This window comes from Stegodyphus dumicola, chromosome X2, assembly GCF_044657685.1.
Source record: "Stegodyphus dumicola isolate Sdum_Otavi_A_Nest chromosome X2, ASM4465768v1".
In the NCBI taxonomy this organism is placed as follows: domain Eukaryota; kingdom Metazoa; phylum Arthropoda; class Arachnida; order Araneae; family Eresidae; genus Stegodyphus; species Stegodyphus dumicola.
The window spans coordinates 67,086,328-67,103,555 of NC_140781.1; the positions used below are offsets into that span (position 1 = coordinate 67,086,328).

At 32.6% G+C, this 17,228-nt stretch overlaps 1 protein-coding gene across 5 annotated transcripts in view; it reads left to right on the plus strand.

The window, feature by feature from the left end:
- The window catches only part of LOC118197628 (triple functional domain protein-like), a 430,606-nt gene that overhangs the window by 398,447 nt on the left and 14,931 nt on the right, over positions 1-17,228 (plus strand). For all 5 annotated transcript variants that reach the window (XM_085809358.1, XM_085809360.1, XM_085809357.1 and 2 more), the window contains 8 exons: positions 183-269; positions 386-532; positions 3,697-3,824; positions 3,981-4,047; positions 9,445-9,557; positions 11,919-12,078; positions 15,536-15,628; positions 16,861-16,995. In XM_085809358.1, coding sequence (XP_085665484.1) covers positions 183-269; positions 386-532; positions 3,697-3,824; positions 3,981-4,047; positions 9,445-9,557; positions 11,919-12,078; positions 15,536-15,628; positions 16,861-16,995 — 930 coding nt within the window. The remainder of the gene's footprint in view (positions 1-182; positions 270-385; positions 533-3,696; positions 3,825-3,980; positions 4,048-9,444; positions 9,558-11,918; positions 12,079-15,535; positions 15,629-16,860; positions 16,996-17,228) is intronic.

The window sequence follows — 17,228 nt, forward strand, 5'->3', positions numbered from 1 at the left end:
AGCAGTTTGATGTGCTATATTATTATTTGTGTATGCAATTTCTTTCAAAGTGGTTCTTGTAAGCACCAAAGTATTTTCTAGGCAGTCTCAATAAAACGAGATTTAATATAGTGAAGTCCATCTGATTGTGCCATGATTGACTATTATAATAACAATGACCGTATCTGCAATTTTTTTTGTAGGTTGTGATTAGTAAAGAAGAGATGGGAAATAAGACTTCATCGCCTGGACCACCGCTGACTACTGCTAGTGAAGAGTGTGACAGTGAAGTAAGGCAAATTTCGTATTTCTGAAATAGGTTATTTCCATTGTCCAATGTTTTTATTAATACCATTCTGCTTCACATATCGGCAATAAATTGCATACGATTACGGATTTTTGATAGATTCAAACAGAAGTAAATGAAAATGAAGATAATGTATTCATTACTCATGAAGAGGAGAAATCTCCAGATGTGACATCCAGTGTAGAGACTAGTACTGCTGTTGAGTCTGTTGAAAATGCAAGCGAACTGTCTTCTCCAGGAAATGTGGTAATAGTCCTAAATAAATAATTTCAAACTAGCGAAAGCCGTAAAATATGATCTCAATTTGAATTTATTTAAAGTTAATGAGTTAACAAAAATCTGTGTTTTCAGTGAATTGCTTTTTTCCTTCAGTTATTTATAAGAAAATAGTTTAAAAGTCACATTTCGTAATTTTAAGTAATAGTGTTTCGAGCCTTTGATAAACATAAAATAATTTTAGTCTTCATTACCCATTCTGCTCACTCGAAATGAATTATGTTGCAATAGAGTGAGCTTAGTTTATTTTGTTTCGGAACATTCAAAATAATTTTTTCTCAGAGCTTTAATGCATAGTCTCGGAAGAAAACTGGACATTAATAAATATGTATATATATGTATGCTTTTTAGTATTTATTTCTTAACGAGTACCATGTTTATTTGTTGTAGACTACCTCATTAATATACCAAAATTACGAAACATTGTTTAAATAGTTAAATAAAATAAATTTGTGAATAAAAACATTGTTTAAATAGTTAAATAAAATAAATTTGTGAATAAAAAATATTAAATTATTAGTGGTCCTAAATTAAGCATAAAAGAATAATGTAAGACTGATTCAGCTAAGCTCTTTCTCAAGGGGCTCAGAATTTTGTATAAAAGTGAATTTAAAGTAAAAAAGTATGAAGTAAAAAATATATAAAGTAATAATGTGAAGCTTTACTGGAAAAATAAGATTACAGGCGCAAGTCTATTTAGCCTTGAGGTAAATGGCTGTCTTGCTAAATTGGCGAGATATCGTAAAGCTGGCGACGGTTTTGGCAACTTTGTCGCCAAATTTAGCGAGAAATTGCCAAAAGTCGCCAAACGTGGTGACGTTTTGGTCCGATCTCTGTATAACTATAATTGGCCTAAATACCTATGTAACTAGTATAACCGTATCCGGCCGTTATATATAACTTTAACCATATATGAGTAATTTCGAGAAATGTTAAGTACTAGAAATTGCCCGGCGGCCGGAGAAAAGCTTTTAAGACCGGAGAGGGCATCAGTTCTCAGTCTGAGTTCAGAGTATTGAGAAGGCTCCGTACGAGTTTCGCTCTCCAGATGCACTTTGCATTGTTTTGTGTTTAACGTTTTTATTAGTTTTGAAGTGTAACTGCTGATTGTGCTCTGTGATGCTAAAAGCTAAAAAGCGCTGTACGAGTACTTTTGTGAAAAGTTACAGAACCGTAAAGTGCTTCTTTTGGGAAAACAAATTTTATCAAGCTGTCATCGGTTCTCTGTGTATTCTGTTCGTTACGAACCGTACGCACGTAATAATGTATTAAATATAGATTTGTCGTTTTATATCTTGCTCTTTTTTCATAAAATTATTATGAAAGCAAAACGGTGAAAGAAACAACCTGCAGTATAGCAAAGAACTGAAAATAAGAAAAGAGAAAAACCTAATTAAGCATGGAGGGCTGTGTGGCAATAAAGTCTTTATCTCCAAGATCAAAGTATAACAAACTCTCAATTAGTAAAATATTCTTTCTGTTTTAATGAATTAAAGACCACTTAAGTCATGGGTGTCTAAACTATGACGTTTGAGGGCCGCATTGCAAAGGAAAAAAATTTGCGGGGCCGCATTGCAAAGGAAAAAAAATTGCGGGGCCACACATACAATATTTTTTAACAAATTGAAATAAAAATTAGCTCTAGGTTGTTTTATTAAAATAAATTACCTTCGTTTTATTAATTTTTTAATTTCAATTAGATATGTATAGGTACATATTTATTATTAATTTGTAAAAGTTTCGTTTAGTTTGGATTTCATATAGATTGAAAAAATTCAAATAAATGAGATGGATGAATTTGCTTTCGTTGAACAAGCAAATCAATATCGGGTTCAATAGACGAGGTTGCAATTCTTAATGCATTTTCGAGATGTTTACCAGTGATCTTTGTCCTATTTTTGTTTTTTGTACGCTTTATTTTTGAAAATAATTGTTCAATTCAGCTTTTGGCTGTACCTATATATTGGCAGATAGCCAAATATATAGGTACTGCCAAAAGCTTAAGACATTAATAAAGCATGATTGGGAAAATTAGGATATTTATCGCGGGATAGGTAATCTACTGTATAAAACTCTAGTAAAACATTTTCAAATTTTTCTTTCAGATGCATGTCGCTTTGCAGTTAATACATCATGACATACGAAGATGTTTTTGTTTAAATTTTTATTTTAAAATAAATGCCAACGAATCTATTATATATGAAACAAATTCAAACATTTATTTTTTTAATAAAAATGTGTAAATTTAAATACTTTCGTAATTTGCTTTTGGGCCACACTTTAGACACCCATGACTTAAGTGTTCTGTACTTTTTCAATTATTGTCAATTTTAAAGCATAATACCTGTTGTAAAAGCGCTTTATAATTGCCTCTTATTTATGTGTGTATAACATTTTAATTTAAAATTAAGTCTATCATTACTTTTATAGTCATGCTGAGCGTTTTCAAAATACTGCATAACTAAATGTCTTTTGAAATATCATGGATCAAATTCAACAAATGAATTTAAGAAAGTGGGATTTTCAAACTACTGTTTTTACTGAAAGGTTTCATATGAATAAAATTGTCGGAAACTGGAAGCCCATCTTATTTCATTTACTTTTTTTTAAACTGGAACCTTGAATACGACAGCCTATTGAAGAGGTATGTACTTGTAAGTTTTTTTATTTATGAAACACTGCGCGTATTTCATTTCGCAAACAGTAAATTCTCAGAATGGCAGCATTTTATTGTTTTCATTGCTTATAACAGGCCGAACAGTGGCCGAGAGGGTAAGACTGTTGAAAACTGGTAGTTCGAGCTGGGTTTCGATACCGAGAATCAAGCTAGTTGCATGGGGGTTTTCGTGATTATCCTCAGGTGTAATGTAAATAGCAGTCAGTTTCTCTTAGAATGTCCTCCAGGATGGCATCCCTTTCTCATAGGTAGATAGCCTTAGTGTGCTTCGCCACAATCAGCTAATCTAATTCACTACTTTAAACATGCATAGGTGTCGCCAAAATGTAATGGTATGCATTATTACTAGGTACATAAAATTTAGCGTAAGTATAATAATTAAGTTGTTTAATAATTAAAATTATCAAAATATTGCTTCAAAGTTAATTGTATTATCTATCATCAAAATTTATTTTAGCTTTTAGAGAAGTCTGAAGAGCAGGATGAAATATCAAATGAAGGTAGCTCTTCTGAAGTTGCAGATCAAATGAATGATCCACAAGTATGTTTAGACGAAGAGCATGAGAAAGCATTAATCAAGCGAAAGTAAGTTGTACAGTTTATTCATTAAATCCTTAACGTAATGTTTCTTTATATTCTATGAGTGGATTATTTTGTTAGCTGTATGCAGACATTTTGAAGGGTAAAGGGTATACATTATTGACTGCATACGAATATTCTACAAGACTATCTGATTTACAGGTTTGTTCTTCAGGAACTGGTTAATACAGAAAAAGATTACGTTCGAGATCTGGGTTACTTAGTTGAGGTAAGTTAAATTTTATTGTTTGAATATAACCTGTAAAGATTAAGTATTCCTCTTCTCATGTACGTTATACTACTTAGTTAGTATTTTACTCTAAGCATACAGTTTCAAATTTTATCGTACTTTTAGTGAGTAACTCTAAAAATATATGGCCTATTTACATCAATTCACTACATGAAAAGCTCTCGTAAAACGCCGAAGTTTCCTTGAATAGGTACTTATCTTCTCATATGTAAATATCTTCTGTATCTGTGGATGTAAGTATTTAAAATTTTTCATTTAATCTCCGTTCTTTCCTTTTTATCTAGCCAAAATTAACGCATAGCTTTATGCGAGCTAATTTATGCCGAAAACTAATTTATGTCGTAATTTTACGTTAAAAATTCTTCATTCAGCATTTCAACATCTAGCGTCGGTAAACTGTCACATCCTTTTCTTCTATATAGAATATCAGGTTAAGCACCCGTGATAAATGAACCCAAGCGTCGTTGTCTGTCGTTGTTGTTTTTATCTATCTGTGTTATTCAAATTATTTTATTCTTCATTATTTAATTCACTCGCGTAAAAAGGGCTCTATCCTTGTAAACGCCACGTGTAAGCAAGTACGTCCATCTATGATGTATAAAATGCAGGGCTGCCGCCGGAACCGGTACAGCCTCACTAGGCAAACTAGGCGTCTTCACTAGGGGGCAAATAAAATTTTTTTAATTTAGAGAAGCACTCAGCAGCAAAATTTTTAATATAATAGGGCAAGCAGTGAGCCACAGTTTAAGGTCGGAAACATTTTCAAAATTTAAGAAGGCACCGCGCAACAGAAATTAGTACCCGTAGGCATTAAAATGCGTTGCATTTAATGCATGCATGTTTGCCACCAGTGCGTGAAATTAGTACCCACTGGTGGCAAAATGCCTAGCGCCGGCTTCCGATGTATGTTCCCCCTTTTATAACTAAAGAACTGTCATCAATTAGAAATCCTTTTCGGAAGATAGTCTGTGCAGCGCATACTTATCTATGTAATCTTTATCTTCTTTCCAAAGCGTTCTTTTCATTTCCATTTTAATACAATATTGTGTCACTTAATAATTTAAAGAATTTAGTACTTTCATCCTTCCATTAATTATAATTTTAATTGAATATATACTATGTTTAAAAGGAGGGTGTGACTATCTTAAAAAGGATGCCATTTTTGATGACACATTATTGACGCTTCGACATAGAGCGATGGAATTTCTAGTTTACATGTTCAAGTCAAAGCTAATAATAATCATCTCAAGAGATGTTGCATATAACTCGTATCTTTCTTTTGTACATACTATATCACAGTGAAAATTAACCAACTGAGAATGCATTACTGATATACAAATCGTTCAATCATCTGGCTCACCAGCGGCCGAGCAGTAAAGTCTCGGAACACTGGTAGTCCAATCTGGCTGCTCGGGACTTTCATTATGTGTAACGTCAAAACAAGTCAGTTTTCCTTAGAAAGTCCTCCACGAAGGCATCTTCTCCCTTAGGCAGAGAAACCTCGAGTTACCATACTCAAAATTAACTAAACCAGAACCTGCAATAATCTGCAGACCCAACGGCCGGCGGTAAAATTGCTGAACACTGATAGTTCGATCTAGGTTCGAATCTGGGCTGGCTGCGTGGGATTGTTCATGGTTTTTCCCGTCTGCAACGTAGATACGAGCCTATTTCTCTTTAAAGCATCCTTCTCAATAGGCAGATACTCTTGAGCTCCTTTACCTCAATCAACTAATATAACCTTCAATTAACCTAACGTAATGTGTTTTCTAGTATATTTGTTTATTACTATACGCATTAGCTTAACATGTGAAGTTATTTAAGTTTTTTACATCTGCTTCGGATATTTAATAAAAATTGTTCGATTGATATTCGGTACATGGTGACCATACGAGATCATGATTGGCTAGACTCTGTTAAGAGTGAAGACGAGACCCACGACAGTTCAAGAGCAACGCACAATTTTGAATGTTTTCCGTATTTAAACATACTGAAAGTTGTTAACAAATTCTACGATTAATTTCTCCAGAAGATTTATACCGTATTTCTTCGATTATTTTTTCCATATTTGTATTTTTGTCTTAGCATTTTATCCGTTTTATTTACCCTTGCATTTATTATTTCAAGCGTATTTTGTACAGATTCTTCGTTAAGTTACCCTGACGCGTCAGGAATTCTCACACTTAAAAAAATTTTCAGAACATGTGTGAATTAACTTTACTTCTATTATTTATGTTCCAGTTCACTGTAGTCTTATCTACTGCTGATGTGTTCGAGCTTTTGAAATCCAGGTCTTTGTCTTTTTTCGCCTTCCTTCTCCCGTTTTCTTCTCGGGAGGTGTGTCAAGTCATGTGAGTTGTCCCTGGGGCTTCACATGGTAATTGAACCGGCTGCGCGAAATGTCCGGCTCAATTACCGTCAGATATTGTAAAGCTAGTATTACTATATATTCTTAGTGGAACGTAGGATTATGCTAAATAAATATTTTAATTATTACCAGTAGCTTATCCGTGACTTTTAGTTTTCTATATTCTTACTGTAACTGCATTCTTCGGAAATTAAATTACTCGCATAATTGTCCTCTCTCGATATTTGGACGGTAAACTTGGTTTAAAAACGGAGGGAGAATACACGAGGAATCACAGTACAGTGTGGCTGTGGACTGCTAATTATGAAAAGTACACTTATTCCTGCATGCACATGTCATAGTCAGTTTTGGTAAATTTAGAACATTGTAAATAGATTCTTGTAAATATCGGCAATTCGATAAAATATTTTATACTTATATATTGCTCTCCCGTTGTATATTTTTTCTATCACAGAGGACTGGAATCCGAGCATGCAAAAGAAGGGCCTAATATCTGGAAAATAAAGTTCGAAACATGAACTTAAATAAATATAGATAATCTTAAATCTAAAATTTCGATTGAAGTTATAAAAGTATATTTTTTCTACCATACTGCATTGTTCATCCAAAATTAGTCACCTAGGGCAAGTATAATTTTATTAAATTTTGCTGTGTAAATTTAAAGAAATAAAAAATAATAAACGACTAACACTTTTTAGAATTTTTATTTCGTAACGAATGCAAGAAACATTTTTATTTGGACATTAGAATGAAAAGGTTAAATATTTATAATGTATGTGTTCAGATGTGACATAGAAATGAGAGATTAAGTCTGTGCTTCACAAATAATCTTAATGGAAGTAGACGAATACTTTTTTTATACCTTGTAGTTGTAGTTTCAACCTTGTCGTAAATGATGATGCATGTTGGAACATTTTTAGCATGAATTCTATTCCTATAGTATAAGCACTTAACAATTTTCTTCATGCTTGATTAAACGGGTGGTGGCTCTTAACCTGACGTTAAACTGAAAGCCGTTTTTCTGATATTTGGTGTTTTATCACAGTTGGGACCTGTTTCTTTCGTGTTCTTAGTTTTTCTTCTCTGGTTTCTCACCAGCGCCCGCACCGAACTACCCGAGTTCAAGTCGTTGAACTCGGGTAGTTCGGTGCGGAGTTCGAATCCCGGCAAACGGGCTGGCTGCACGGGCGTTTTCGTGATTTTCCCCGTGTATGCGAGCCAGTTTCCCTTAAAGTCCTCCATGAAGGCATCTCTTCCCTTAGGAAGATAGCCGTCGATTGCTTTGTCATAAATAATCTTCTTTAGGGCATCAATATGGGATAATACGATTCTCACTTTTAAACGATTTGTAAAAATTATACTGAGAATAGTGAAAAGAAATCTAGTTGCATCCTTTTTTAAGTAAATACTAAATTTTTATTTTACATGCGTATTTATTCTAAGTAAATACTTTAAGGACATTTTTAGTATTCTGCGCGAGTGCAAGATTTTGGCCTATATGCCAAAAACGTGAATCGCACAGAGAATTACATTTTGGAGCTGATGAATCACAAATTAGTAAATACTATATTTGATGAAACTGCAGAATTTCATATAAAGTGAAAAGCAGAATTTAAGTAAAAAATTCAACTATGATGAAACAATTAATGAAATTTTTTAAGTTCAAAGTTATTTTTACTGTGTGCATAACCATTTGTAATATTGCAAATTAAAATGTGTTCTGTTTTTATTTGTAATTTAACTGCAACATTGGTGGTAGACTTCATCAGAGAGAATGATTTCCTATATATGTATGTACAGTATGGAGAGCTTTTTCAGCCATTTACCATTGAACAAACCTTGAAATAATTTTGTGAAAGGACCTCCCTGCACAAACATTTCATTTGATGAGCATATGATGAACCTGTTAATCGCCATATGTCGTAGACCCAAAAAGCACTCGAATTCTCAGGAACTCGCTCCTTTTGAGTGTTATGATAATTGAAAATTAGGTCTGTGTCTAAATGAAATCACTATTATAGTTAGCGCATAAAACTCAAGGCAATAATGGCTGTGTGATAGTGAAGTCATCTAATGGGATGTATCGAGTTTATTAACGGATTTACAAGTATGTACGTTTTGTGTGCTAGCGGAATAAGCAGGCTGGTCATATGTATATTTTTCATAGCTTTTGAACCTGTTGAAAGGGAGGGGGTTATTTAAGCAGAACAATACTTTTTTCCAACGGTCTAGTGTCAACCAGGGATGGTTTGAAAAACAGTTGTTAGATTTCTAGATTAAACAGAAACCCTAAGGACTCTATCTGATTAATTCTGGGGAAAACAGACAAATGTATACGACCTCGGTATCTAAACAGACTTGCGGCCAATAATGCAACGGCAATTACTGCCTGCCATTGATTTTCTAATTGGCTAAAAATGCAGCGAATACTAAAATCAATTTAATATAACATTGCATGTAAGAACTTTGTATTGCGTGTATTTTGATTTCCTGTACTCAAATAGTAGCCGGGTGACCAATGAAGAGTAACCAGTAGCCGAGTGGTTAAGACCGCTGAATATTGGGAGATTGATTCGAGTTCGATCCTAGGCGAACGGTTTGGTTGCATGGTCATGTTTGAATTTCCCCATCTGTAACGTCAATACGAGACAGTTTCCCTTAGAAATTCATCCATAAAGGCATTCTTCCCCTTAGACAGATAGCGCTCATGTTCCTTTACGTAATCAATTAACATAGAAACCTTTAATAAGTATGAAATTTTTGTGATAGATCTGTTTCACATTTTGTACTATCAAAGGTATTTAATATTAGATCTATGTACTAGATGAATTTTATAGTTTTTGATGCTTTACTGTTTCCTTTTCATTCTTCTCAAGGTACATTATACGAATAAACTGAAAAAGGCCATTCATGAAAGTATGTTAATAAAAAAATTGGAACTTGTTTTTTTGAGCAGGTCCATTTTTACCGTATTTTTTATTGACTTCTTACTGAATCATTTTTAACAGGGCTACCTGAAGTTGATGAGAAATGAAGAAATTCCTGTTCCAGAAGATCTCAAAAACGGAAAAGATAAGATAGTATTTGGAAACATTGAAGCAATTTATGAATGGCATCGAGAGTATGTCTAGGTTTTTTTTTTCTTTAGCTTTAGTACTGAAATCATTTCATGTAAATGTTATGAGCATATGCAAGCTACTTAAATATTACTTTCACTCAGTTTTTTATTTGTGATTAATCTTTGTTGAAAGCTGAATTTTCATAGCTATTTTTTAAGAATATAATGGCTTCTAATGTAATATTGTTATGAATTTTTGTAGATGTGTAAATAATTTTAGCGAAGTTATGTTTACAATTATAGTATCTTTTGCATAATATAGCATGGAAATATGAAGAGTCGAAGCTCTGCTGGAAAAATAAATTACTGGGACAAGTCTTTTGACATTGAAGGAAATGTCCATCTCGGTAAATTTGCAAGATTTCTCCTAGCTGGCGACGGTTTTGGAGATTAATTTTTGTCACCAAATTAGGCAAGAAATTGGCAAAAGTTACCAAGCTTGGCGACATTTTGATCCGGTCTCCGTATAACTAATTGATGCTGCAAATGAATGACTGTAATGGATCCTTATGTGTAACCGCATTCGGCCCTTATAAGTAACTTCCAGTAATTTCGAGAAATGGAGGGTACTAGAGATATCTCGGGGTAAAACTATGTAAGACCAGAGAGAGTATCAGCTCTCAGCTTTTCAGTTCATAGTCGACTTAGGAATTTTGAAATATATCCGTGGGAGCTTCGCTGTTTAGATGCACTTTGCATTACGTTGCGTCCGGCGTTATTATTATTTGAAGTGTAACTACTGATTGTGTTGTTATTGCTGCTGATCCTAATTGGTTAGCCATTAGGCTAGATCAGATTCACGAGTCCGAGAGCCGTTAATATTTTCTATACGAAGGTAGGTATTTTCAATTGGTCCTCTTTTGCAAGTCCCAAACAGGTGAGAAGATGTCCAGGAGTGACATGGTCGGTATTACATTTCCTGCAGATCTTATTTCCCTGGTCAAGTTAGACTACTGATTGTTCTATGTGCCACTGAGAAGAACTGTACGCGTATTTTTGTTTAAATTTCCAGAACTGTAAGGTTTTCCTTTTGATAAAGCTATCTTCGGTTCTATCTGTATTTTATCAAGCTATCATCGATTCTGTGTGCGTTGAATCTATAACTGACCGTACGCACTTATAATTTAATATCATACAACTGCCAACTTCTCAGTTGAAACAGTAAATGAAATACAAAGGCAGATTTTAAATTAAGGTTGTTATAATTTCCTAGTTTATTCTTTGACTTGCATAAGCTGAGAATTACACTCTTTTTTATGTCTTGTGGCATTGAATAGAAATGTAGATAAGACTGATAACCATGCGTGAGTGTGGGGTTTTAAACAGATTACTTTGTATTTTTAAGCACGTAGCTAGAATTAATTTTGAAATGTGAAACGATCACTATTGCTTCTTTTCTTGCCTATTACTTGTGTGAACTTGTATTATATGAACTTGTGTGAATGTAACATAAACATAGTAGACATTCATCAGAATATGCTGCGTGGTTGTAGATGAGATTGATTAATAATAGTTAATTATCACGAAAAGATTAAGGACTATCTCTTATGACGGAATTTCTTTTCATTATTATGCTAGATTTACGTGAAAAATTATTCGCTATTGTGATGATTCGAAGATTCTTCACATATTGTGAGTTCTTACCAAATGTTTAGTCATTTTATTTAGTAGAAGGAAATTAATGGCATAAATGATAAATTGTAAAGCATGTTGCCTTATATATATAAAACTGAAGTTTATTTAAACTAAAACAGTTTGTAAATTTCGTCAGATATGAAATAATAGTTCAAATTGTTAGAGTTCCTCTTGGGCCTTTCTTTTAGTAAAGTACTGAATAATGTCTGTTGAACAAATGAAGCTGAGAATCAGATGAATACCATTTTTTATTTCAGAAAATCAGTAATTAAGGGGAAAAGAAAGAGGTCAAATGAAAAAAAAATTATTTTTTTATTCATTTTCTGAAACTTTAGATTGTCTTATGCCGTATCACTGTTAAGATCTATTATTGTAGAGATAAAGTTCATTTAGCTTTAATTAACATCAAATACTTCTTATGTAATTTTTTTAATGTTTGATCTTGAACTAATGATTTACAAAACTGTGTATGTTGAAAAATTTTATTGTTGTTGCTATTTAGAAATATACATTTTGTGTTATTTATTTCAATGCATTTTAATCTTTTCCTTGGTAATAAAATTAACTTGCCACGCGTATATTTTACTTTTGAACATTGCATGCTAATTTTTATAAGTGTTTTAAACTATTATATTTAAATATTCTTAAGATTTTTTTAATTTCATTTTTATGTAGGATTTTTTTAGTAAACTTGGTTTTCAAATGAGCATTAATTTCTTGTTTTCTCAGTTCGTTTTGTGCTGAAATTGAGAAGTGCTTAGAAGAGCCGCAGCGGTTAGGTCTTCTGTTTCGGCGGTATGAAAGACGACTAAACATGTATGTTGTTTACTGCCAGAACAAACCGAAATCCGAATATATTGTATCTGAATATCTTGACACATTCTTTGAGGTACATGTTTTTTTTTTATTTCTCCCATTTTCTTATGTTAATTAACTATAATTTAAATTTAGTTCTCTTCAGTAAAAATTTTTACTTTTTAAAATGGCCAGTTTGATGAAAATTACCAGTTAGTACAAAATGAATTGTAAAACTCTTTACGAAGTATCAATTAGTAAAATATCAGTAAAGTTCACCTAATTAGCTTGTCATGATTTATTGATTCAGCGGTAAAATATTTTGTAGAGTTTTAGGTGTGTAAAAGTTCATGCATGGTAATGTATTGGAATTGCTACTTCATTTCCAATGTGTGTCCCCTCTTATTTACTATTAATAAGTTGGAGTAATATTTAGCCATGTGCTAGCTTAAAAGAAGCGGTTTGTCTGTTTGGTGTTTTCTAACAATATTGAATATCTTTATTTCAAAACTTAATACTTCAGGATATATCATTCGATGTGTATGCATACAAGCATGCAGTAAAGTATTTTAAGTCAATACTTTTTTAACTGTTCATTTGCTGTTGTTTTTGTCATCTCTAAAAGTGATGCCAATGTTTCAAATCAGTAAAACGTTTTTGAATTCCTTGGAAATTTGCCTCTAAAATGTTAACTGGAGTTATTTCTTCACGACAATATTTACTTCAGGTTGCAGATCTTTTGCTTCAAGCTGTTATGAATGTTTAACCGCTTAATGATCGAATTTATATTAAAAATTATGCCGAAAATCTCTGCTTTTTATACCATTTTTATTATCTAAAGACTAAAAGTTCACTAGATGTAGCTTTGTAAGGGGGGAAACAATGTTTTCGCTAAGAAAACAAGATATCTATTATGGTTCATGAAATTATAGAGTTAACTCGGGCTTCAATGAAGCAGCCAAAAGTAATACAGAACTGTAGTCTAGGTAATAAGAGCTAAAGTAAAAACCAAGTAAATACATTTTACGATCTATAAATGTCATTGACAGTATGGTACAGTCTGAAACATGGTGTAACACATAGCGCCACATCACAGTCTGCAGAATAATACCGCCACATCACAGTCTGCAGAATAATACCGCCACATCATAGTCTGCAGAATAAATACGGCCATTACTGCTCGAGGGTAATAACTTCGAGCGGATAATCACAAAAGTCGCTTGCTACTGCTAATAAGTATAGCCCCCCCACTGCTAATAAATCATGTGCATGGCAGAGTGTCGATTTCCACGCGATATTACGGGTGATGACATTTAACATACGTAAAATTTTCAGCCCCCGACTTAGCTCGTTCATAGGAAAATCGAAACTGCATTTATTCCCGAGATATCTCGGGCGCAGTCGTTAAGAGGTTAAGAAACCTGAAACCAGTACGAGTCTCTGGATTATAGTAATTACAATGCTGTTATTTCGAAAGTGTGTTTGAAAGTACTCCAGTACGAAAAAAAATGCATCTAGTCAGATATTAAAAGTTAATACCGGCCAGCCTTGTGCAGAAACAATTAGGAAACTTCTCTACAAAAATAAAGTTTTCAGTTCGTAACTATGATTTGCGTATATTTAGCTTCATAATCACCTTTTCAAAATTTGGGAGAATATTAAGAATTAATAGCAAGTTAGATATTTGATTATTCACATTGGAATATTTTAGATGCTTTTCGAATTAATGGCATAGTATCATTTTACTAGTCTCAAAAGTTAACGTAAACTCAATAGCAAACTAGACCATGAGTCCTCTCTTGTTGAAATTATGAGTTGGAGAAAGTCTTGTAGCCTAATGTGCATTTTGAGCGTATATGTTAAAATGTGCCTTCATTTTCAAATGTAATAAATAATGCATGCTTTTGAAAACATTTTTAACGTTCTATACACTCAAAATATCAGTATTTTAAGAATTATACCAAAGAAAGATCCGCAACATTTTAAAACAGTTTTCCGATTTCATTCCTCGCAATTAATGCGCGTGTCCCTTGAGAATTAGGCGAATATATCGGGCCTTATATGCATATGTATGAGAGAGTTAAAAGTACCCTGTAAATGTGAAATACACAGTTCACTTTACAATTTATTGTTCACTTTTGATAATGTCTTAATGTGTATAATTTATCAATTAAATTTTATAGCTACTCTAAACCGTCTTTGTGTATATATATATATATATATATCAAGCACATGCAGAGTGATCCTTCGATATTTCATCACGTAAGGTAGAAAAGTGACTATGCGCCGCTACCGCCAATTACGAACATTTTCCTTAAATATTGAGCCTAGATGTACATTTTGAACTACAGTGTTTCTTCAGATAGGGTAGAGACTTTTATGAAAGTATCAGTACTGGGAGCAGGAAAATTTCATTATAAATTGAACTTTTCATTTGATTCCTGTAGAGCAAAAACACTAAAATGCTCGTTGCGTTTTAACAAACTAGACTAAAATTTCCATCCTTCTACATATGAAATTACCGAAAATATTAATAATTGGTAGGTGGTTAAATGGGGTTAGCCTACAAAGTTAAAACTAAATGTTTTACTCAGCATGAAACAATTATCCCTTAAATTTGGACGGAAAACTTTAATCTGTCTCTGATAAGGAGGTATTGAAAAGTTTCTGAAAAATTCTAAATTTGCTTTCTAATATCTTTGCAAATTTTAAGCTATAAGTTATGGACCTTTTGTATTTAGTTTATTATAGTGAAGGTTTATTATTGGAATATTGGAATATTTGGTCTGTGGGAGAACATGTAAAATCCCTTTCCATCCACATTGTTTTTAAATTGTAGAATCTCATCCCATACATTGTCTTCATGAAATTTTACTCCATATTTTGAGAAACTAAGATATTATTATAATAGTCGAAATTCCTTTAGCATTCTTTACCTGTTTGTTATTAATATTCATAGGTATGCTAGGCTTTCAGTCCTTTTTAGCACCTATAAAATGCATTAAACCTTCTTGAATATTGCACAATTTCTTCTTTTACTCGTGATCATATTTCGAAAAAATAGATACCAATTTCTTGAACCATTTTAGTTCTTATTAGTTAGAACGCGAAATCTTCACATGAATTAGTTGGTGTTTATTTAAATGGTAAAAACTATGAGGATAATTTTCATAAGAATAGTAGGAATAGCTTCGATGGTTTCACCGAACCATCATCCTCAGCTGCCAAAGCGCAAATGGATAACACTAAATTTTGTTTGACTTCTAAATTAATACTTGTTCGGCGTGTTATTTTGTTTAAATTATGAGAATATTAAATTCAGCTTCCTGTATAAAATCGTATGTATAGTTGCACGTTTCTCAAACAGTTAAATTACAGCTATGCATTTTAAGCTTGAATTTAACAATTTTATCATTGATTTTATTTGTTAAAGATTGATCTTTTTTATATGTTTAACATTATTACTATCTCTTTTTCATTTTAGCATTAATATATTAAGCTCTTTTGATACTTAGTTCATGTTTTAAATTTCTAAATATTTAAATCTTTAGGAAGCTCGGCAAAAGTTAGGACATAAGTTACAGTTGCCTGATTTACTCATTAAGCCTGTTCAAAGAATAATGAAATATCAGTTGCTTCTAAAGGTAGGTAGGCTTTAAAAAACACTTCCCGTAATGCTATTTTTCTTGTCATGAAATTCTCTTGACAAAGATTTTTACTGCACGAGTTTTGTTTAAGTAGTTATTACTTATTTAAATTTCTACATTTAATTTTCTTTGATGTTATATACTAACAACAAAAATGCTTATTTGGACTTTGAATAAAACTCGCCCCAAATGTAAGGTAATATATTAACCTTTTCCATACACAAGTTTCCCAGACGAGAAGCGTAATTCGTATCTGCCCATCGGTATCGCAACAGGTGGAGGAGCATCTAAAAAGGACCAATAGCCTTCTAGTAGTATTTTCTGTTGTGTTCTTTGATCTATGCCCCGCGTAAAGTAAAATGGCTGAGATATTTTCCCCGTCCAGTTCAAAAAAAAATTTCGTGGTTTCTTTGTGAACATTTTGAATGTGAAATTAGATCAAATGTAAGTAATTGTGAAGATTCACTATCTGGTTGAAAGAACTTGAAGTAGATACAAATACATGTTTGATATTATGAAACAAATACAAGGTGTTAATAAAAGGTTTTAAAGATTTGACATCACAAAATCAGTAGACGGCCATTGGTCCGTATTCGAAGCCCCAACCAGGGTTGCGATGCCAATGTGCATTTAAGAATTATGCTAGCGGGGAAACGCGTAGTTCACGAGGTATCGGACGCTGAACTTCATTTCTTGGAACACGACTTACCGCAGCCACAGGAAGATATTTCTGGTGCTTTACTCATGGAGTGCACGTACATTCTGCGTGAGATATTCAAGCAATTTTGCATCGCATCTACGCCAGTAGACTGACGCAGTGGTCCTTCGAATGGCCTGTCAGAATGGAATCTATTGGATTATATGGCTGAATTATTGTATTGATTTCTGAATGGCAAGTTAGCAGTTGCCATTTTAAATGTTATGTTTAATACAAATATGTTACATATGGCTATATTGGAAATATCAATCCAAACATATAAAACATCTCAAGTATCACACATGAACAAAGATAAATAATGAAAAACAACAAACATTTGTAAAGTAAGAATAAGAATAAATGAAGAAATTAATATATTAATTTTTATTTCAAAAATTTGTTATTGTCTAAATAATTGTATGATACTGTATAAGCATTATTTTTCGCTTTTCGTAATGCATGTTTTTTATATAACCCTGATTTTTATTCATGTGTTCGTCGAAAATTGCTACTGTAAAGTTTTTAATTTTAGGATATTTTGAAGTATACAGAAAAAGCAGGCCTTGAAGAAGAGGCTCAAAATCTAAGAAAAGCTGTTCAAATTATGCATATTGTTCCAAAATCTGCCAATGACATGATGAATGTAGGTCGACTGCAAGGCTTTGACGTGAGTAATTTGTATATAATGTTGAATAATAAGCTGAAATATGATTGAGAATGTATAAAAAATTTTTTTGAACAGTTTCTGGAAAGAATAGTTTTAATCCGATATAGTTAAAATTTGTAATAAAGACTTCCTGTTCAAAATACCTTTCGGGATGCTATGATAATTTGAATCATAAACTGAAATATTTATGTAGTGTGCTTTTGCCTTTAATAAATTAAATTTTGTTTTTAATC